The sequence below is a fragment of the Geotrypetes seraphini genome, chromosome 8 (assembly GCF_902459505.1).
Source record: "Geotrypetes seraphini chromosome 8, aGeoSer1.1, whole genome shotgun sequence".
In the NCBI taxonomy this organism is placed as follows: Eukaryota; Metazoa; Chordata; class Amphibia; order Gymnophiona; family Dermophiidae; genus Geotrypetes; species Geotrypetes seraphini.
In genome coordinates, this window is record NC_047091.1 from 155,610,135 (window position 1) to 155,632,525 (window position 22,391).

Genomic DNA, 22,391 nt, shown 5'->3' on the forward strand with positions numbered 1-22,391 from the left:
ATAGTATTTCTCTATCTATACCCTTCTATCCCTTTTTCGTTCAGGAAATTATCCTATCCTTTCTTGAATCCCAATATCGTGCTCTGTCCTATCACTCCCTCTGGAAGTGCATTCCAGGTGTCCACCACCCTTTGGGTGAAGAAGAACTTCCTAGCATTGGTTCTGAATCTGTCCCCTTTTAATTTTTCTGAATGCCTTCTCGTTCTTTCATTTTTTGAAAGTTTGAAGAATCTGTCCCTCTCTACTCTCTCTATGCCCTTCATGATCTTGTAAGTCTCTATCATATCCACTCTAAGTCTCCTCTTCTCCAGGGAAAAGAGACCCAGTTTCTCCAATCTCTCAGCGTATGAAAGGTTTTCCATCCCTTTTAACAGATGTGTCGCTCTCCTCTGAACCCTCTCGAGTAACGTCATATCCTTCTTAAGGTACGGCGACCAATATTGGATGCAGTATTCCAGATACGGGTACACCATCGCCCGATACAACAGCAGGATAACTTCTTTCGTTCTGATTGTAATACCCTTCTTGATTATACCTAGCTTTCTATTCGCTCTCTTAGCGGCCGCTGCGCACTGTGCCGTCGGCTTCATTGTCAAGTCCACCATTACCCCGAAGTCCCTTTCTTGGGTACTTTCATTCAATAACATCCCTCCCATCGTATAATTGTACCTCGGGTTTCTGCTTCCCACATGCAATACTTTACATTTTTCAACTTTGAACTTCATCTGCCACCTCATCGCCCATTCCCCTAGTTTGCTCAAGTCCCTTTGCAATTCTTCGCAGTCCTCTTTAGTCCGAGCTCCACTAAATAGTTTGGTGTTGTCTGCAAATTTTATTATCTCACACTTCATCCCTGTTTCTAGATCATTTATGAATATATTAAATAGCAGCGGCCCGAGCACCAAGCCCTGCAGAACACCACTCGTGACCCTCCTCCAGTCCGAGTACTGGCTCTTCACCCCTACCCTCTGTTTCCTACCCGCCAACCAGTTTCTGATCCATCTATGTACGTCTCCGTCCACCCCATGGTTCTTCAGTTTCCAGAGTAGACGTTCATGAGGCACCTTGTCAAAGGCTTTTTGGAAATCTAGGTAGATGATGTCTATGGGGTCTCCTCCGTCCATCCTTTTGTTAATTCCTTCGAAGAAGTGCAATAAGTTAGTTAGGCACGATCTCCCCCTGCAGAAACCATGTTGGCTGGTTATCAGAAGTTCGTTTCTTTCAAAATGTTCATCGATGTTTTCTTTTATCAGTGCTTCCGCCATTTTCCCCGGAACCGAGGTCAGACTCATCGGTCTGTAGTTTCCCGGGTCACCTCTTGATCCCTTTTTAAAGATGGGCGTGACGTTGACTATATTCCAATCCTCCGGGATCACGCCTGTTTTCAGGGATAGGTTGCAAATTTGCTGCAGTAGTTCCGCTATCTCCTCCTTTAATTCCTTCAGAACCCTTGGATGGATTCCCTCCAGACCCGGGAATTTGTCAGTTTTTAGTTTTCCTACCTGCCTGCGCACATCTTCAAGGCTCGCTTCCATGGATGTTAATTTTTCTGCTTGATTTCCATTGAAGAATTGCTCAGGTTCTGGTATGTTTGTTGTGTCTTCGATTGTAAATAGAGACAAAAAGAACATGTTAAGTCTTTCCGCGACTTCTTTCTCCTCCTTCACCACTCCCTTCCTGTCTCCGTCGTCCAGCGGTCCCACCTCCTCCCTAGCCGGCTGCTTCCCTTTAACATATCTAAAGAACGGTTTGAAATTTCATGTTTCCCTGGCTAGCCTCTCTTCATACTCTCTTTTGGCTTTTCGAACCACACGGTGACATTCTTTTTGATACTTCCTGTGCTCTTTCCAGTTCTCCTCAGTTTTGTCCTTTTTCCATTTCCTGAATGAATTTTTCTTATTGCCTATTGCTTCCTTTGCTATTTTAGTTATCCACACCGGGTCTTTTGTTCGACTCTTTTTGCACCCCTTTCTGAATCTGGGGATATGCAGATTTTGCGCCTCGCTCACCGTGTCCTTGAAAAAAGACCAGGCATGTTCTACCATTTTTTTGAAGTGATCCTAAGTTTCTTCCTTACCATTTCCCTCATTGCTTCGTAGTTGCCTTTCCTGCAATAGTTGCTTTTCCAGCAATAGTTCTCAGATAGAGACCACTAAATGCTGCTCCTTCTGGAACAGGTTTGTCAAGTTCAGTCCTTGGGGGCTGTAGTCAGACCAGGTTTTCAGTATATTCCTAATGAAAATGCATGAGAAAGATTTGCATGCCCACTATATCCATTGTATGCAGATCTTTCTCATGCATATTCATTAGGAATATCCTGTAAACCTTGTCTGCTTGCAGCCTGCAGAACTAAATTTGGACAAGCCCGCTCTGGAATTTATCTTGTATGCACCCTGAGTTTGGCCACTGGATGTCACCAAAGGAAATATTTCCTTCTGTTACAGCAATTGGATACAAAGTAGTCAGTTTTTCCAGAGGAGATCAGACAGAAAGGGGGCAATCAAAGAAAATACTAGAGATTGTTATTAATATAGTAACATAGTAACATAGTAGATGACGGCAGATAAAGACCCGAATGGTCCATCCAGTCTGCCCAACCTGATTCAATTTAAATTTTTTTTTTTTTTTTTTTAATTTTTTCTTCTTAGGTTTCTAATAGGAGCTAGAGAAAATAAGAAGGACCTATTGTGTAAGAGGGAGGTTTAGCATATTACTTCCTATGGGACATATTTACTAAAAAGCATTAGGTGTTTGCAATTAACATGTGTTAACAGAGAATGACACGGGGACAAATTTTCCTTCGTTCCCCACAGGAACTAATTTTCCCGTCCCATCCCCACAAGTTCTTTTCCTGTCCCTGCCCCATTCCTTCAAGCTCCATCCTCAGCTGCACAAGCCTCAAATTTAAAATCATAAGTGTTTGAGCCTTGTGCGGTTAAGGCAGAGCTTACAGGAATGAGACAGGGACAGTGACAAACTCGTGGGGACGGGATAGGGAAACTGAGTTCCTGCTGGGACGGGGACAAATTTTTTCCCTGTGTCATTCTCTATGTCAACAGCCACAAGTAACCCATCTTATGTGTAAAGGCCCTGCAGTAACTGTTGGGAACATGTCCAGGATACTCCTTGCAGTTTCTGCACAGGCATGATCTCTAATGCACCTTATTTTCATGCTCTATGAGAGCATATGCACCTAATGCTACTTATCAAGGTGCTATTAGAGGAACCTACATTAACCTTACATTGGGATAGTTAGCTCATGTTTTCTACTATGTGCTGACTACAATTTGCAGCCCACACCATATCCCCACTCATATCTCACCCACTCTCCACCCCATCCTGTGCTAAGCAGTTGGCGCCCCACTTTTATTGCACTGACTAATGCATGCTAGATGTTAGCATGGGCTAGCACTAATGGTTGGTGCACAGAACCCCAAGAAAATTGCTTAGCACACCTTAGTAAACGTGCTCCTTACCAATCTCACACCGTATAACGTTCAAAATTCTACTTCTGAAATTCAAGACAAAATCTGCACGCTTTCCTACTTTCATCGATAGATTGATCATTCCTTACTCTGCTTCTAGGCCTCTACGTTCTTCAGATCATTGCCTTGTTTCTGTTCCTTCATTGAGTAACATTGTCTGCGACACCACCCATAAATCAGTTTTCTCCGTAGTAGCACCATCCTTATGGAATAATGCCCTTCCTATTCAACCCAGACATCAGGACTCCTTATCTCCAGTTCAAACTTTTTATTGGAGGGTTTTGAACAATAACAGAAATTAAGGTATGATAAGTGCAATCATTGATAATTATCAATATACAATATAAAGAGAAAAACAGAAAATAACAGAAAGCTGACATGGTCACGAAGCAGTCTGTAGGCATTGAGCAAGATACTTCCATGGCGATATGGTAGAGGAAACATGAAGTGATGACCTAGAAATGTAGCATTTTTCAAATGCATATTGTTCGAATTTATTGTATGTACAAAGCAAATTTCACCAGAAGGTATAATCCAACAAAGAGGCTGATTTCCAGTTCTTGAGAATGTGTACGATTGCTGTAGCAAACATAGTGTCTATCAACTTGGAAGGGCAATCCGAATTGGCAAAGCTTGAGTGTTGAGGACTCCTTTTCTAAATTCAAATCAGAACTTAAAACCTTCTTATTCAAAGATATTTATGATCATTAGGATTCTTTTAATTTTTTTTTTTTTTTTTATTAAATCTTTGAGTTTTCAAAGCTGCCAAAAAATGCAATACAATATACATACAAATAATAATAATCATATATGCACATACAATCAGTTTCCATACAGCAATAAACCCCCCACCCAACCAACATTTTCATCAGAGAATAAAATCACACAAAATATATACCCCCTCCCCATCCTCTCCCCCCCAGATGTATGTGTATTATACCAACAGATAAAAGACAACTATAACGAATCCCAAAAGATATCAATGGGCCCCAAACTAACTTGAATATCTTATAATGATCATTAGGATTCTGATGAACTATTTTATATGGCATATTATATTTTCCCCTCCTTTTGTGTTTCCTCGCCCCTTCTTCCCTTCCGTTTCACGTGTAATGTTATATTTCTTATGTAATAATGTTTGGTTTTTATTACCACTTTATTTTTCTTCCTTTATAATTTTTTGTACACCGCCTTGATTTTCATAGATAAGCGATTTATCAAAACCTTAATAAGCTTGAAACTTGAAACTATTACAGGAAAACCAAATTGAAAAAAACCTTAATCAAAAGAAGGAGGTGCAAATCCTGCATGAAAAAGCCATTTCTGAGATGACCACTCAGCACAGTGAGGCACTTGCTAAAGTAAAGCTGAGCATGCAGGAAGCTGAAGAGATGGTAAAGGCTGCAGAAAAGAGGACCAGCGACCATGAAAAGCAAATTGAGGAGCTAGAAAAGCAAGTCAAAGAGGGCAAGGTAGGCAAGATGTTCATAAGCCATATTCTGTTTTTAGATATGTTGATAAATGCACGTAGAAAAGGTACTAGAGTTTACCTATATTTCATGTTTCTATGTAGAGCTTCCATTTGAAATGTGCAAGTGGACTAAAATTCTTACCGTTAAAATTCATTTATAGACAGGTAGCTCTTTCTTCTTGGAAAAAAGTTTGGTTTTATATATACCCAGAGTCTCTATTTTGCTGCCTTAAACATTAGAGACTAGAAAGTGATTAATTCCATTTTATCAAATCGGTTCTATATGAATGCAGATACCAGAAGTTTCAGGTATTGTTTGATTCTCCTGGATTACTACATGGAGGGCCAGATGTACTAAGGGTTTTCCCCAATTTTGTCAGTTTTTTATTTAATCTCATTTGTTGCATTTGCAAAGACTGTCTAAGGCAAGTAATAGTCAACTTACATAACATCAATATAAATATAGTAAAACATATCCTTTCCAACCCCCTCCACCCCTGTCCCTACCCCTTCCTACCCTCTTCTCTTCTCCCACCCATTCTCCTGCCTCACCCCCCTCTTTAAGTCGCCTTGAGCCTACCTAGGTATGAGCGATGCAGAAATAGAAGATTAGATATAAATGGAATAAAATTCTATCTAATACGAAAATAAAAGTACAATAAAATAATAAAATGCAGAGCGAAAAAAACAAAAACCCTAGCTGAAATTATTTAAACAAATCATGGCAATATCATAGCAATAATGCATAGTACATCTGGCTCAGGTAGACAGTTACAAGGCTGACTCAGTTAGACTTCTAGTTTTCTTTTTAAATCTAATATTTATAGTGGAACCTTTTTCTTTATTTTGTGTACTTATTACATTTTGAACAATCATATTTTTATCTATTGAAGATTTATACCACTTGTTTTGCTTCCTTGTTGCAGCTTGTCTTTCATTCATTGCATTCATTTACATACTTTATTTTGTTTATGCATTAGCAGACTACTATATGTATAAATTGATGCATAAAAGATATAGGGGTTCATATTCAAAGCATATAGACGCACAAAGTTCCATAGTATGGTACTTTGTGTGACTTGAGTGCTTTGAAAATGAGCCCCATAGTCAAATATCAACCTTCTGTCCTTCGTAAAGTAGTGTTAGAAAATAAATTTGCAGCTATGGGTATTTTAAGTTGATCTACATTGCTTAACAAGTTTAAAAAGTACAGTAATTTATCAAATGTTTAATATTCATTGGCAAGGTTGTGTTTTGTTAAGTTATCAATTGACTGTAACAGATTGTAATTTCAAAAATATGTTTCAGGGATTTCTTTGCGTTTCTTTGCTGGATTCAGGTATTTGATAACTGAATTGAACACTTCCGTGACTTCTTTTATTTTGGAATACTGGTTAATCAAATAATACACACTCCTGAAATTGTATTTATTAATACTGGGCACAGTTCACCAAGAAAATAAAAATACAGTCATCATTCAGAGGAAGGATATGAGCATCAGTAAATCCAGTTGAGTATGTTAGATTAATAGCGCTAGTTTATATTATGGATCAGTTAAATTGGTATTCACTTGGTTCAGTAGCAAGTCTCTTAATTGTATGTTTCAGTGAAGTACCCTGGTTGTCCTATCAAAGTGCTTACATATTCCCAAAAGGTACGTCTTTTTGGTTTAAGAGGGCAAATGCGTATTTCCTTGTTTCTTATAGTGTAAAATCTTGAAACAGTGAAAATAACTTAGCATTTGAGCACAGAACTATGTTGCTGTGGCTTCACTGGCTCCCAGTATACTCCAGAGTCCTCTATAAATGTGCCTGCATAGCCTTCAAGATTCTACATGGTGTTCTTCCTCCCGTTATCCCACTCTTTTGGAATTCCTCAAACCCACACTCCACTAGACCCTCCCAAAAACTGAAACTATCTTTCCCCTCTATGAAAGGTATATCCCGCGCAGGAAAACTTGGAACATCCCTCCCCTTTAGAACCACAGAACTCTGGAACAACCTCTCATCCCCGCTCAGAAATTCTAGCTCCTTCCAATCCTTCCGCAAACACTTGAAAACTTGGCTCTTTTCAAAAATCTAATCACCTCCCGTTCTCTAGTACCCTGTCCCTCTCTATCTTCTCAGTCCCTCTCCTATATCCCTTCATTGTAGTTCCTTTCCTCTTAACTTCTGTAAACCGTGCTGAGCTCTGCGCTTGCGGAGATGGCGCGGTGTACAAACCTAAGGTTTAGTTTAGTTTAATTGCATACGTGGCTGCACATGAGTTCAGTTCTGCTCAGAAGATTGATTACTATTAGAAGATACAGAACTCTAAATGCAGTAGGCATGCATGGCAGGAAATACTTTGTAAAACATTCTTTATGTGACTGTACATTGCTTTGGTGGTTCTCTCCCAAGGGTGATCTGATTATTTTAATAAATGATTAAATTGAAAATACTCTTTGCAACAGATTTTAGGAATGCATTTATGGTTCAATGTGAGTGCTCCTTAGTTCTCTGAAGAGCTTTATAATGGAGGCGCTGTGGTCATTTGAGATTCCTAGATATGCACCACACAGGCTTCAAATCAGGAATGGACGTTTGGCTGGCATATACCAAGCCCCCCAAAACAAAGAGAAAATCTCACGGTGCATTTTTTTCTTTGAGAATGTATAGCGTAATTTAATTCTGTAGATCCATAATGTTGACTGAGCTGTCTCAAAAAGTTGGTCAGGACATTAATTCTCTTTTTAAAGTCTTAAAGTGAAATCAGAGTCACTCGCCTCTCTCTGTGTTCTTTAAGTAGTATATTCCAGTGCAATAGAAATGGTATGCCGAATCTTAGGGTTCTCTGTACATTCTCGCGAACATACTGCAGAAAGATATCAATCACAGCTTTTGAAACCTCCTCCTCCTCCCAGGTGCCTGCTGCCCCCTCCAGTTTCAAGTTTGTTTTCTTGATATCCTGCAAATCACATAGTAACTAAGCATCTTACAATAGAATCTAGAAAAATATCTCTAAATGTTGGAACTACTAACCGATTTTGATTGAGAGATATGTGTCCAGGGGAGTGGGGTAGTGTAAGATGTTAAGTTTTATTGCGGTGTTTTGGATCTTTTACCTGCATACCTTTATATACTGTATAGCTTTCTGTTTCTGCAGGCAAACATGAAAGGTGTTTTCTGATCTGCTTGGTTTATTTCTTTTTTTTATTTTGCAATAGTTTTGTGGTTTTTTTGCTCTAGTCACAGGTCTTTTCCATGAAATCAGAGATCCCTTTTGATAAAGTTCTACTCTGCTTGCGTGAAGAGGAGCAGATTTTAAATTTGCAGCTGGCTGGTGTATCCAGGGGAGACCTGTTTCAAACCAGCCTGCTGAAAATTAGTGGAGCTCAGTGTCTGTTCCCCTAGTGTTTACTTGCCCATTTGACGTGGTCAGAGTCTGGAGCACAGGCTGTTTAGGCGATAATGGCATTCCTTCAGGCACTCAGGGTGCTGGCTGCATTTTGTCTCCTCCTCTTTTTTATCAGAGGTCTAGGGGAGGGGGGGTTGAGGGTCAGCCATGGAGGTTCAACCAGCAGCCCGAAGATCCCAACAAAGTGGCTGAGTGACTGAAAGCAGAGGATCTCTCCTAGAAGAGCCACACCTGAGAGGAGCTGAAGTGGGCAGCAGCAGCACCATTTCCCCAGCACATGATCTGTGAGTAAGGTTGTGACAGCCTATGGGAAAAATCAGGGGGAGGGCCTTCAAAAGCTGTTTTTAACTCGGTGCTCTCAAACTCAAACCCTTGGCAGGGCCACATTTTGGATTTGTAGGTACTTGGAGGGCTGCAGAAAAAAATAGTTAATGTCTTATTAAAGAAATGACAATTTTGCATGAGGTAAAACTCTTTATAGTCTATAAATCTTTCCTTTAACTGTTAACCGGCAGATACGCGAAGGCAGGAGTCCCGGCATATGCAACAGCAGCAGGAAATTGCAAGTCATCGGCGCCGGGCCGCAAAATAGCACCCGGGAGGGGGGACGACACGAGTTTGAGACTGCTGTTTTAACTGTATCTACAGCTAGGGCCTCGGTCCCTCTCCCCTAAAATCCTGTTTTTTTGAGGTTTTTGGTCAGTCCTGAGGTGATTTTAAGATATTTTCTAGCACTAAAATTCACCAGTGGCAGCTATCTTGGATTTTCTAGATTTTTTTCTAAGTTCTCAAATTTCTTCAAAACACCTGATTTTGCTTCTAAAGTGCCAGGGATGGAGTCCTCTGACTCTAATACTTCTATATCATGCCTTGTTTTGCGAAGGATGGGCAGTGGAAGAGCACCCTTGCACCACATATCTCATTGAGTGAAGCAGGTAGGCGGGAACTTCAAGTTTAGCTCCCATGTGGCCCATGGCTTTTAAGTCTGTTAGAGAAGCAAAAATTTTCCCAGGAGCTCTGGAACAGTGGTACAGCGTGCCAAACTGGCACAGAGGCTCCGCACCCAAAGAGGTGTTTCCTCTCTCCTAAAGGGGAAGGAGAGTTGCCTACTAAGGCCTTTATCCCATTAATCTGCTCTGGCAGGCGTATGCGCAAGGCCAAAATACACAATTTAGGTCCACTGAAGAGTGACCCTTGGCTCACATCTCTAAGAATCCTCAGAGTGCGTCTTCTATGGGAGTGGAGCTCCTCCATGGAGGTTGGCTCTCGGACTTTCTGGAGGCCTAGGAAAGTATAAGAAAAGATCTTTGGGTCTTGGATATTATCAGAGAAGGTTACAAGATAGTTTGCATACCTCTGTCTGACTGGTTTGTGGATTCTCCAGTGGCCAATCGAATATGGGCAATGTTAAACAGATTGCTAAATATTCAAGCCATAGAACTAATTCCAGAAGAGCACTATGACTCGGGCAGATACTTAATATACTTTGTCGTGCCCAAGAAAGAGTCCAATGACTGCAGGCTCATTCTGGATCTCAAACATTTCAATGTTGTCCTGAGAGCTCCATGTTTCCAGATGAAGATGGTGAGATTTGTCATTGCAGCAATCCTGCTGGGAGAGTTTCTGGCCGCCCTGGATTTGACAGAGGCTTATCTCCACATTCCAATTTTCCTGACACACAGAAAGTTTCAGAGATTTCACATGTTGGAAAATCACTATTAGCTGTCAGCGCTACCATTTGGGCTGGCAACGTCACCCTGGATGTTCACCAAGGTGATGGTGGCAGTAACAGCTTATCTCCGCAGGGCAGGCTGACTGGTTCATCCTTATCTAGATGAGTGGCTCATCAGAGCCCCTCTCAAGAAGAGGGAGAAAGAGCAGTTGTGGCAGTTGTGTAAACTTTGTAGAGTCTGGGATGGATTGTAGAGGAAGCTTCCCTCATGGATCTTATGATCAAAGTAGTGTTCCTAGTTGCAATTACCACAGCCAGAAGAGTCTCAGAATTGCAAGCTTTGTCGTGCATGAAACTGTTTCTGAGGATCAAGGAAACGAGAGTGACCTTGCATACAGTACCTTTCTTTTTGTCAAAGGTTGTTTCAGCATTTCACACCAGCCAAGAAGTCCGGCTACCAGCCTTTCAACTTACAGGTTCTAAGAAGAAAGACAAGGCTTTAAAGCTGCTGGACATCCGCAGAGTTCTAATGACTAATGAGTTTTTTCTATTGAACCATCTAATTGTCCTAACGAGAGAGTCAACCCGAGGCAGACAAGCCTCCAAGGCAACCATTTCCCAGTGAATTCAAATAGTGATCTCCTCCACCTACATTGTCTGCAGCAAACAAACACCGGTGTCATTGAAAGTACATTCAACCAGAGGAATGATGGCCTCTTGGGTGGAATCGAGGGCAATACCTCTGGAAGAGATATTGTCACATGGCTAACCCCTGCTTAGACTTGCAGGCAGCTTAGCGCTGTGTTACTCCAGCCTGCCGGCGTGGCTTCCTCAGGAAAGAGGAAGACCTTTCAGGTTCAAGCAGTAAAAGTCTTAGAAGGCTTTCTGGGATCTTTATACTGGTATGGCACTTTCTGCTGAATAACTTTAGGCTCATACCCTTCCTTCTCTACCTCACTGTCTGAGGGGTAGTCTATCTCATTGCTTTTAACCTAGTCAGCTCTCCTGTTCAGGGACTGTGTTCTGCTTTTATCAATCACAGGGACAAAGCTGGCCATGGGTTTGTCACAATATGTAGATCTGCGACATGGTCTTCCCTACACACTTTCAATAAATTCTATAGGGTAGCTGTGGCAGTGCAAGAGGATTCCAGTTTTGGATTCTCAGTACTGAAAGCAGGCTTCTCTCTCCCATCCAGGACTTGGGGACTGCTTAGGTACATCCCTAAGGTTCAACATACCATTCCTGTTGCATGGGAAGAAGAGATTAGGTTCTTACCTTGATAATATCTTTTCCAGTAGATAGGAATGGTATGCTGAACCCCCCCTGCCCGATAATTTCTGGTACGCCTATTTCTGCTTTATGCTTCATGCTTCATGGTCCTCCCTATAGCTAAGACTCATCTGCCAGTCAGACTATGGGTTCAGAATCAGTTTGTAAATAGAATCCAAAGAGATAATTGAGCTCCACTAATGTTCCGACTGTTGATGTTTTTACTGTTCAGTGGTAATATTCGTTCATTTATGCAATTACAGTTTCATTATTGACTATTGTAACATAATATGAGCAGATCAGAACCTTGGTTTTGGGGAGATTCCCCATGTCCCTCCTTCTCCTGTCTTTTACTCTAGAGCTCTTGCAGGAGACTCCTGGGAGAAGGAGGAGGTTTCAAAAGCTGTGATTGACATTTTCTGCAATATGCTTGTGAAAATGGACAGAGTACTCTAAGGTTCAGCTGGAAAAGATATTATCAAGGTAAAAACTTAATCTCTCTTTCATATCTTTGCATAACACACCCTTTTGTTAATGGTAAAGTTTACAATTGAAGTATAGTAGTATCCCTGAAGCGTGGCTGGTTGTATTAGGTGCCTTGCTTGCTGGTAGGTATCCTACCAATTCAACATATGTGAGGCATCATATTCTAACTGTTAATACACACATCTGTTGCAAAGCTATAGGAATAAAATGGGCCCTTTGACAAATAACATGCTGTAACATTTAGTAAATGACTCCCCTACCTTTATCAATGGTGCTTTATGACTGCTCTTCATATTTGTAGCAAAAATATTAAAAAAAACTTATTTTCTGTTGAACTGAGCCCTTCAATTTGTTCTCACTTGTACTTGATGTAAAAAGCCTCCCTAAGGTGCTAAATTTTTATTTAAATGCATTATAAATGGAAGATCCACTTGATAATATAAGTTAACGTTAATGAGATGCATAATAGTCTCAATGGAGAATCTTCTTGTTTTCTTTAAGAGATCTGGCTTTTATGAAAATCCAGCATTTTTCATGCAGCTGAAATCCCATATAGCTAAGATCAGTAAGTCACTTGTGCATCAATATATGCATATTCTCTATATAATATAATCTCTTTGCTTAAGCCATGCTTTCTCATTTGTCTGCTTTTGTTTCCCTTCTTCCCAACTTTATTTCTTTAGTCTTTAACCTGTGAGTTAGCATCAGCCAAAAGAGAGCTTGAACTAATATCAGAAGAGATGAGGGGTTTGAATTCAGAGAAGGAGAGTCTGACCCAGAAGGGAAATGCTTTAAAATTAGAGAGAGATTCCTTGGTAGCAAAGCTTTTAGAGCTGGAACATCAACTTCCATTCTTGCAGCAAGACCAGGCACAGCTCTTGTCACAAAATGAAGAACTTCAATTAAAAAATGAAAGGCTTGTAAAAGCAATACAAGAGACTGAAGATAAAAACCAGCAAGCGCACCTTGAAACAGAAGCCTTGATGAAAGAAAAATCAAAGCAGGATTCAGAACTTGAAAATGCAAAGCAGGAGCTCCTAAAGGAATCCCTAGAAAAGAAGGATCTGCAGACTTCTTTAATGGCCATCAATACTCAAATAAAAGATCAAAAACAAGAAATGGAGGACTGTAAAAACAAGCTTGCCAAAGAAAATGCAAGTCTTGTTGAAGAAAAAGATCAAATCATTCAGAATCTCAGAAATTCCCACGAACAGCTGACAAAAGAGCACCGAAAACTGGCAGAAGACATGGCAGTTGCTGTTGCAGAAAAGAATTCCTTCCAGGAGAAGCATCTAGAATTTGAACGTGAAGCTGCACTTTTAAAACGTGAGCGAGAAGACCTCTTGCAAACCACTGAAAGCCTGCGATCAGAAATGCAAGCACTCCTGATTAAGCAAAAAGAATTGCATATGACTTTAGAAGAATATTGCAAAGAGAAGCAGGCGCTATATGAGGTAAAGGATGCATTGCAAACAGAGCTTGATGCAATCAATAAGCAGCTTGACAAATCTGTGAGAGAGAATGCAGAGCTTCAAGTGTCCAGTGATGGACTTGTCAAACTTCTTGAAGAGATTAAGATGAGCAGGAATGTAACAGACTGTGAACGGATCCAATTGCTGCAAGAGAAGGAAATGCTCCTTTATTCCGAGCATAGACTGTTAGCTGAAAAAGAGGAACTTTCACATGAAAATAAAGCAATAGCTGAAAAACTTCAGAAGTCTTCAAATGAGGCTGTTCTTACTCAGAAGGTACTGAAAGAAGACATAAATAATTTGCGTGTAGAGATGGAATTAACCTGTCAAAAGCTTTCTGAGCTTAGAAAGCAGCATGAAACTACTTCTGAAGAGAAGGCTGCTTTAGAAACCAAGCACACAGAGCTCCTAGATGATAAACGGTCTCTTGTAACTGAGATAACCAACCTAAACGTGAAGCTTGAGCGTGAAGCTGCCACTAATAAAACCTTGGTGCAGCAGAATGCACAGCTCATGGGTGACATTGAGATCAAAACCAAAAGTCTTCAAATAGCAATGCAGGAAAAAGAAGAACTTATGTCTTCTAATTCCAATCTTTCAACACTCCTTCAAGACATTCGAAGTGCCAAAGTTAATTTAGAATCAGCACGTGCTAATATCTTGCATCAGAAGGAAATTTTAATGGCTGATTATGAGAAGTGTTGTTCCCAGAAGGAAAACTTGGCCAAAAATGTGGTTGATGTACAAGAAGAATGTACAAAATTACAGGTAGAACTTCAAACTGTACAGAAAAAGCTGACAAAAGAAACTGAAGTTGTTGGAGCAGAAAAAAAGCATCTGCTTCTAGAACTCTCAGATCTTCGATACAGGTTTGACTTGGCAGTAAAAGAAAAAGAAGAGTTGACTGCACGTATGGAAGACCTTCTATCTCAAAAACAGCAGCTGCTTTGCGAAAAAGTAAAAGCTGATTCTCAGCTACAAGAAATTTTGAAAGACAAGGAAGGGCTGGCTTGTGAGAGAGAAGAATTGACATCTAGCATCGAGGCACTGAAAAGTGAGTATGCGTCACTAGTGAAATCTAATGCAGAGCTGCAAGATGCACACAGCAGTCTCTCTGGGATCCTGGAGGATTTGCGGAACAGCCAGGAAGTGGCAAAGTCTCAGCAAGCTAAGACACTGCAGATCCACCAGGATCTTCTCGCTGCTCATGAAAAACTGCTACAAGATAAAGAAGAGATTCAGAAAGAAAAAGAAAAGCTGACTGAAAAGAACATGATGCTATGTGAGGAGCTATCTCTCTTTTCTAAAAGCAACAGTGATATTGGGGCAGAGCTACAAGAGCAGCGGAGCAAATCCCAGGCTTTGCTGAAAGAAAAGGAAGAACTTGCTTTGCAGTTAAAAGAATTTGAGGCACTCCAATGCCACACATTAATGAAAGAGACAGAGGTATTGAACATATTGCACAAATATAGTTTAGTTACTAACACTGAATACTAATCACAGCAGAGTTTGATGCCTGCACTTGTTACTACCATGATTAGCACGCCAGCTCAATTTATTTTGAATGTAAATCCTTTCTCAGTACAATTAATCTTGTTAAGCTGTATATAATAATCCAATAAATTGTGAATGAATCAGCTAAATGAAAATTGTTAAAAAAAAAACTTGTTAAAATGTTCAAAATTAGCTGTATAAAAAAAATCACAATATGGATAAAAATAAAAGAATAGTTTGCATAAGTTCATATATATTGCTAGATGAAAAAATATTGAGATTAAAGGAGAAACTTCATGCACACACACAAATTTGTGTGCTATCTCTTCTAGTTTAAAATCTTCTTCTCTTAGCCCTCTTATCTGATTTTAAAATTCCTTTGAAAGCCATAGTGGAGGGTGATTATTAAGAGAAGAGATAATATGTGGGGCATCATACAAGTCCTCTGGCATCCAATTTTCATGGAAATATAGTTCTTTTTTATTTTTTTTCATTTGGCTATGTGATTTTAGAGCAGTTAATATAGCTGGTTTTAAAAAGGTTTGGACAAGTTCCTGGAGGAAAAGTCCATAAACTGCTGTTAAGATAGACAAGGGAGAAGCCACTGCTTGCCCTGAATCAGTGGCATGGAATGCTGCTACTATTTGGGGGGTTTCCAGGTACTTATGACTTGGATTGGCCTTCGTGAAGACGGGATACTGGGCTAGACGGACCATTGGTCTGATTCAGTAAGGTTATTCTTATGTTCTTATCCAACTTTGAACTCAAGGTGACCTACATACAGGGAGGTAGGTATTGTCTTGTTAAGGTTTCTTAGCAGGACCTGATGACATATTTGCAAGATCTATATCAAAGACAATTGTCTATAAAGAATAGTTGGAACTGAAGAACTGCCTTGTACTGTACTGCTGATATTTTGGGAGGGGGGAAATTTTTATCTTGTTTTAGAAAGAAGAAACATGACCTGGCTTGGTGGCTCAGTGACTGTGCTGTTCATTATCATACATAGGACTTGAGTTTGATTCTTTGATTAAGTGTTCTCCCTTTTGCTGGCTGAGGCTGGGGATGCTGCATAAACAGTGTTCACAGTCCCTGAGAAGGAGTCATCTAGCAGCTGGATTTAGGGCCTATGTTGCAGGTTCCAACTGAAGGGCACCCACTACAATGACAGTAATTGTGAACAAAAGATCATGACACCTAACACCTGCCTGCTTCCATCAAAGTTGTCTTGGAATTCCGACTTAACCAATCTAGAGTTTTGCCTGTTTTCTTTCCAAAGCCACATTCTTATCTTCGAGAAGCAGCGCTTCGTACCTTGGACTGGAAGTGTGCTCTGGCATATTATGTGGACCAAACTAAACCTCATATGAAATCCTCCTAGCTCTTTGTGGCTTTTGACCTTAACAGGCTAAGAGTTCCCATTTCCAAAAGAACCATCTCCACTTGGCTAGCAGACTATCTCCTTCAGGTATACTCGTGCTGAGCTAACGCTCCAATGCCATGTAACAGCCCACAATGTGAGGGCTGTGGCTGCCTCCGTGGCTCATTTCTGCTCTGCATCTATTGAGGATATCTGCAAAGTGGCTACTTGATCCTCAATATGTATGTTTACCTCTCTTTACTGTTTAACAGACTTTCTCTTCTGGAATCATGTTCTAATCTTTTCACTACCTAAAAGTCAACTTTCCCTCTGGCCCTATTGGATTTTGCTAGGCTCTTGTTTACTCGGTGTTTAATTTCATCCAGAGACATGATCCTGACATTATCCCAGGACAAGCAGGCAGCATATTCTCACTGATGGGTGATGTCACCGACGGAGCCCTGGTACGGACACTTCAAGAATGTGAAAAAGTTATTGACGCCTGCACCACACATGCATGAGTGCCCTTCCACCCGACGTAGGCATGTGGTCCCTCAGTTTCTTAGTTTCTGCAGAGCTAAGAAGTCACGTTTCAACGGCTGTTGAAAATTTTTCATTCGCTGCCTTCCTGCTCTCGCGGTTTATTGACTTTTTGTCAGTTTCTTCTTTTATTTCTTTCATAAATTCATACTATATTTAAAAAAACCTCAAAAAACAATTAAACTTTATTTTTTTCTTTACCGTTGTCGGTTTGTCCTTGTGGGGCCTTATGACTCGCCATTTTATTTTCTCCCCTCTGCATGGCTCTTGTCCGGGGCTGGTTTTTCCTGCCCAATCTTCCTTCATGCGGTTGTTTTGTGGTGGAACTTGTCTTCACTGACATCCTTCTGTTATTTTAGCAATGTCGAGCCCTCGGCCTTGCCGATTTTTTCTTCCCTTGCTTTTTTCCTCTTCAGTGCATTTTCATGTGTATTCTCCAGAAGCAGTTTCCAGTCGATGCCGCCAGGAATCCTGCACCAGTCGACGCTGGTGATCCGGTACCCAGCGTACTTCATGGCACCGATTCTCCAGTCCGCACCGTTGGTGATCTTCTTTTGGTAAGTTGTTTTTCTCCTTTGGGCTTCAGTTCATTGTAGCAGTGAGCCTAATCCTGCCGACCTTGGTCATTGTAACAGTGAGTCAAGTCCTTCCGACCTTTTTTCAGCCCTATATCTGGCTCCGCTTCGATGTCGATGACTGTCTTGATATGGGCATGTTCATCTTGGAAGCGTGAAGTGACACCGATGGTACCGATCATGAGACAAAGGTACTGGTGTTCTTTTCTTCTATTCTAGAGAGTCACACCTATGGTACCGGTCATCGACCAAGGGTAACGGTGTTCTTTTCTTCCTGCTCTGGAACAACACCAATGGTACCGGTCGGGGACCATGGGTACCGGTGTTCTTTCTTTCTCCTCCAGGAGCGGCACCGATGGTACCGGTCATGGGCCCTGGGTGCCGGTGCTTTTTTCTTTCTACTCTGGACCGACACCATGGGTACCGGTCATGGACCAATGGTACCAGTGTCCTTTTCTCTCTGCTTAGCAATGACATCATGGGTACTGGTCATGGACCAATGGTACCGGTATCCTTTTCTCGGCAATGACACCATGGGTACAGGTCATGAACAACCGGTACCGGTGTCCTTTTCTCTTTGCTTGGCAATGACACCATTGGTACCAGTCATGGACCAACGGTACCGGTGTCCTTTTCTCTCTTCTTGGCAATGACACCATGGGTACCGGTCATGGACCAATGGTACCAGTGCCTTTTTCTCTCTGCTTGGGAATGACACCATCGGTACCAGTCAGGGACCAATGGTACAGGTGTCCTTTCTCTCCGGTGGTGCTGTGTGCCTTGATACCGGCTTTTTTCATCTCAGGAGTGTTGACCCTTGGTATCGGCGTTGTAACCATTGGTACCCGGTTCTTCCTTTTTAACAGTGCTTTCTTTCATGCCCATGACTTCAGTCGGCATCTGCATGTTTTCACTGTTCCTGTGGGTGATTTATTATTATTATTAGGATTTTTTTTTATATACCGCCTATCAAGGTTATCTAAGCGGTTTTACAATCAGGTACTCAAGCATTTTCCCAATCTGTTCCGGTGGGCTCATAATCTATCTAACGTACCTGGGGCTATGGAGGATTAAGCGACTTGCCCAGGGTCACAAGGAGCAGCACGGGGTTTGAACCCACAACCCCAGGGTGCTGAGGCTGTAGCTTCAACCACTGCGCCACACACTCTAATGGGTGTCAACCTTCCTGCTCGATGTCGACTTCTCTATCAACGCCATGTTATTGTCGTCCGTTCTGATCGATGTCGCAGTCCATATCAACATCCAAGTCGAGGTCGGACTTTCTTATCGACATCGACATGTTCATTTGTGTTCCAGTTGTTTGGGTACTCAGCCCTGTTGACACTGTCTCTTCTAGTGCTGCCCGGTTCAGTTTTTTGATTCCGGGGATATTTTCACGTGAGTCTTCTCTGCTTTTGTTGACTCCTATCCCGTGACACTAGTTGTCCTTGCAGCTACCAGTGTCGGTGTTGTATCGATTCCTTCATGGTCTTGGTTTTGACTGGCTGAGAGGCTTGGGGTGTCTTTTGGAACTACGCCCCATCTCTCTCTGAAGTGGTGGGTGCTTTTTCATCACATGTGCTTTTTCCCTTGAGTGGGTTCGCAACACCTTCATATTTGCATGACATGTTATTTTTTTTACAGATCCATTAGGGAATTTTCTGTAACTGCATTCTTTTGGGAGTTGACTTTGTACAGTCATTTCTTTTCCTACGGAATTTCTTTTCCTTCCTTGTACTTATCTCAAGGGTCCTTTACTTCCCTTCCTTGATCTCTATGGGGACTTTTTTGACACGCCCTTTGAAGCGGTTAACATGTGTCATTGTTTCCATCCTGGTGGAGTTCATTCTCACGGTTAGTGTGTAGGCTTCTGTCTTTCTGGGTAGAGTGGACAAGGCTAGGGACCGGTTAGCCAAATGGGCTTACTAGATCCCTCTCCTGCCTGAATGGTTTTCCTTGGCATACATTTGTGTACACATTCCATGTAGCCGCTTTTCAATTTCAGTACCTGTTTTTGCAGATCTGTTTTTTACGGATCTGGTCTGCATCTGAGTGTCTCTTTTTTCATTACTCATCAGGATAGGTTATTGAATAAGTCTGTTTTGGGGAGGTGTTCCTGGGGCTGTGCTGGAATATGTTTCCTCTCCATTATGGACCCAGTGAGTTTCTCTGGCTGTATCTGTGTAGCAGTTTTCACTTGCATGGCGGCTGTCTTATCAGTTTTTATGTACTCCTATTAGCCTAGCCTCTCTGAGTTCTCTTCATGTGGAGGCTTTATCCACTTAATCTTTTCACCCTGTTCTCAGACTCTGTTTTCTTTTGAGAGTCTACATGGGATCTTAGGCAGTCCTTTCTGTTTTTCTACTGCTAATTCTCCTTGCAGGGTTCTCTTCATTTACTGGTCTTTCTCTTAATTGTCAAGGCCATTGGGTGATGGTGTTTTTTCTGGATCTCAGACCTCATGGCTCTGCTTTCTGATTTTCCGGATAGCCACTACAGGCTCCAATTCATACGGCTTTCGAGCTGTGTTCTTCAACCTTTCTCCTTACCAGTTTTGGTTTGTTTCCTCCCAGATTCATGGGGTATCTACTTGTGCTGGCCACATCTATTCAATTTCAGGGCCTTCTTGTTTTTCCATTCCTGAACATACGGTTTTTTACCCGGTTGTTTTTTCCCTGAGAGATGGTTCAAACGTTTTTCTCACCCATCTCATTTTCTTTACCGTTTCATTTTCCGTACCCGTTTTCCTGTCTGTGTTTCTTTGAGGTACTTTTTGACTCCACTCTTCTGAGAGTGTTTCTTTTTCAGATTGTTTCAATCTTCCACATGTTGTTTCTTTTGAACAATAGGCATTCTCCTGTTTCTGTTATGCTAAGGGTCGGACTACATTCTTGTACTCGTCAGTGGTCTTTTGTTTTCCAGTGGTACCAGGCGAGGGTTTGCCTCTCAAAGCTTGTATATCTTTGATCTCCTCTAGTCTCTATGGAGGTTCCCTTTTTTATTTGTTACCTCCTTGCATGGTCTTCATGCTTGCTGCATCTATTTTCTGTCTGGGGGGTTCATATGGGCATTCTACAGCCTCAGGGTCTTTCGACTGCCAGGCATCGGATTTTTTTCCATTTTTTTCCCCTAATTTTTCTTATGATATTTTAGGACCTCATGATTTTCATCATCTACTCTGTCTTTAAGTCTTCTTTCCTTGTATAGCCAATTCAGGGGTTTTACACTACATGTAATTGTGCAAGGAGTCTAGGGCTCTCTCCTGTTATGTCAGGAGGCCCTGTTTTTGTGACCTTGGAGGTAATTGGTCATCTCCTTTTGCTGCTTTTCATGGGGAGCTGAATTTCCTAGCAGTCAATTTCAACAGTTCTTTTTCTCCTGGATTGGGTGAGCATAGTTTTATATGCATTCCCTTCGCTTCTTCTGTTGAGCTTTTTCATCAAGCTCACGAGAGCTGTTACCACCATGATGCATGGTGACCCAGTCAACATGGGCTTTCCCTTCTTTGTCCACTCAAATTTTAGGGAGCCCTTTCTTCTTCTCATTTTTCTGCTCGGTTCACTCTGACTCAGGAATCTTTGATTTCTGTCAATCTTCATTGGTTTTTTCTTTGAGCTGCGTCCGTTTTATTTACATCTTTCTCTGCCCATTTGTTGATTTCTGCCAGGACACCAGCCACTAGCCCTTGTTGATATCAAAAGTGGTTTCGTTTTCTTTCCTGGTGTCTTTTTCTCTGCCTGTTTCCACCTTCTTAACTGGTGGTATTTTTTTCTTTGTTTGCTTCTAGTCTCGAGTCTATAACTCTCAGACTTCTTTTTAATGCTATTGCATTTTTTTCCCTTGATCTGTCGAGGAGCACCCTCTTTCTGATTTCTCTTCTGGTTCCCAGTATCATGACGGGGGGTTTTCATGTGTGTACTATTCCTGTGGTTCTTCCTGATTGTTGATGCTACTATTTATAACAATGGCGTCAGCTCCACTTGAGTTTATTACCTGGAAAATGTTTTTTCCTTCTGTTTCTCACCTCTTCCAGGGGGATCGGTGAGTTTCATGGTCTGCTTGCAGCTTCCTTCTGATCAGTCTTTCATCAAGCCAAGTTGTTTCTGTATTTATGTCCACAGTATCTTATACTATTTTCATTTTGCTCAGCCAGTTTTTCTGCCTGTGTTGTTTCCTGCACTTCGTTTTTCTCTACGAGGATCCTGGCTTTATCTGTTTTGTCCTATAAGTGGTTTTTTGTCCTCCTGGTTACGTAGGGCGGAGCCACTATGATTTTATTCCAACCTTTCTTTTCATTCAACTCAGTTTGGATATCCTATGTTCATGGGAACTATTTTCACTTGGCTGATTGCCTCCCTCTCGTTCTTCTTTACTCAGACTGGCCTGGCACGGGGATATCATGTCCCAGACCTTAAGTTCAAGTTCTGGCAGCTTTTGTTGTTTTCTATATAGTTACATTACCGAGGAATTCTGTACAGCTGCCACCTGGTCCTCAGTTCATTTCTTCACTTCTCACTATTGTCTGGTTTTTTTCTCCAGACGGAATGGGCACTTCAGCCATTATGTTTTCCAATTGTATTTCTTTGGCCAACTCTCCCACCATCCTATCTCTGTTAGCTTGGAGGTCACCCATCAGTGAGAATATGCTGCCTGCTTGTCCTGGGATAAAGCACAGTTACTTACCGTAACAGGTGTTATCCAGGGACAGCAGATAGATATTCTCACAACCCACCCACCTCCCCGGGTTGGCTTCTTAGCTAGCTTATCTTAACTGAGGGACCGCGTGCCTACGTCGGGCGGGAGGGCACTCGCGCGGTGTGGGCATCAAGAACTTTTTCAAGTTCTTGAAGTGTCCGTACCGGGGCTCCGTCGGTGACGTCACCCATCATTGAGAATATCTGCCTGCTATCTCTGGTTAACACCTGTTACGGTAAGTAACTGTGCTGTTTGGGAGTCCTACATGTGAGAATATTATGCCTGCATGTCCTTGAACATAAGAATAGCCTTACTGGGTCATAGTAACATAGTAGATGACGACAGATAAAGACCTGAATGGTCCATCCAGTCTGCCCAACCTGATTCAATTTAAATTTATTTTTTTAAATTTTTTCTTCTTTGCTATTTCTGGGCAAGAATCCAAAGCAGCTCTACCCGGTACTGTGCTTGGG

General features: G+C 41.5%; 1 protein-coding gene across 7 annotated transcripts in view; it reads left to right on the forward strand.

Moving 5' to 3' along the window:
* The window catches only part of CLIP1 (CAP-Gly domain containing linker protein 1), a 188,891-nt gene that overhangs the window by 104,551 nt on the left and 61,949 nt on the right, over positions 1–22,391 (forward strand). For 5 of the 7 annotated variants that reach the window (XM_033954228.1, XM_033954230.1, XM_033954231.1 and 2 more), the window contains 2 exons: positions 4,742–4,957; positions 12,466–14,700. In XM_033954228.1, coding sequence (XP_033810119.1) covers positions 4,742–4,957; positions 12,466–14,700 — 2,451 coding nt within the window. The remainder of the gene's footprint in view (positions 1–4,741; positions 4,958–12,465; positions 14,701–22,391) is intronic. The other 2 variants (XM_033954233.1, XM_033954235.1) reach the window with 1 other exon arrangement.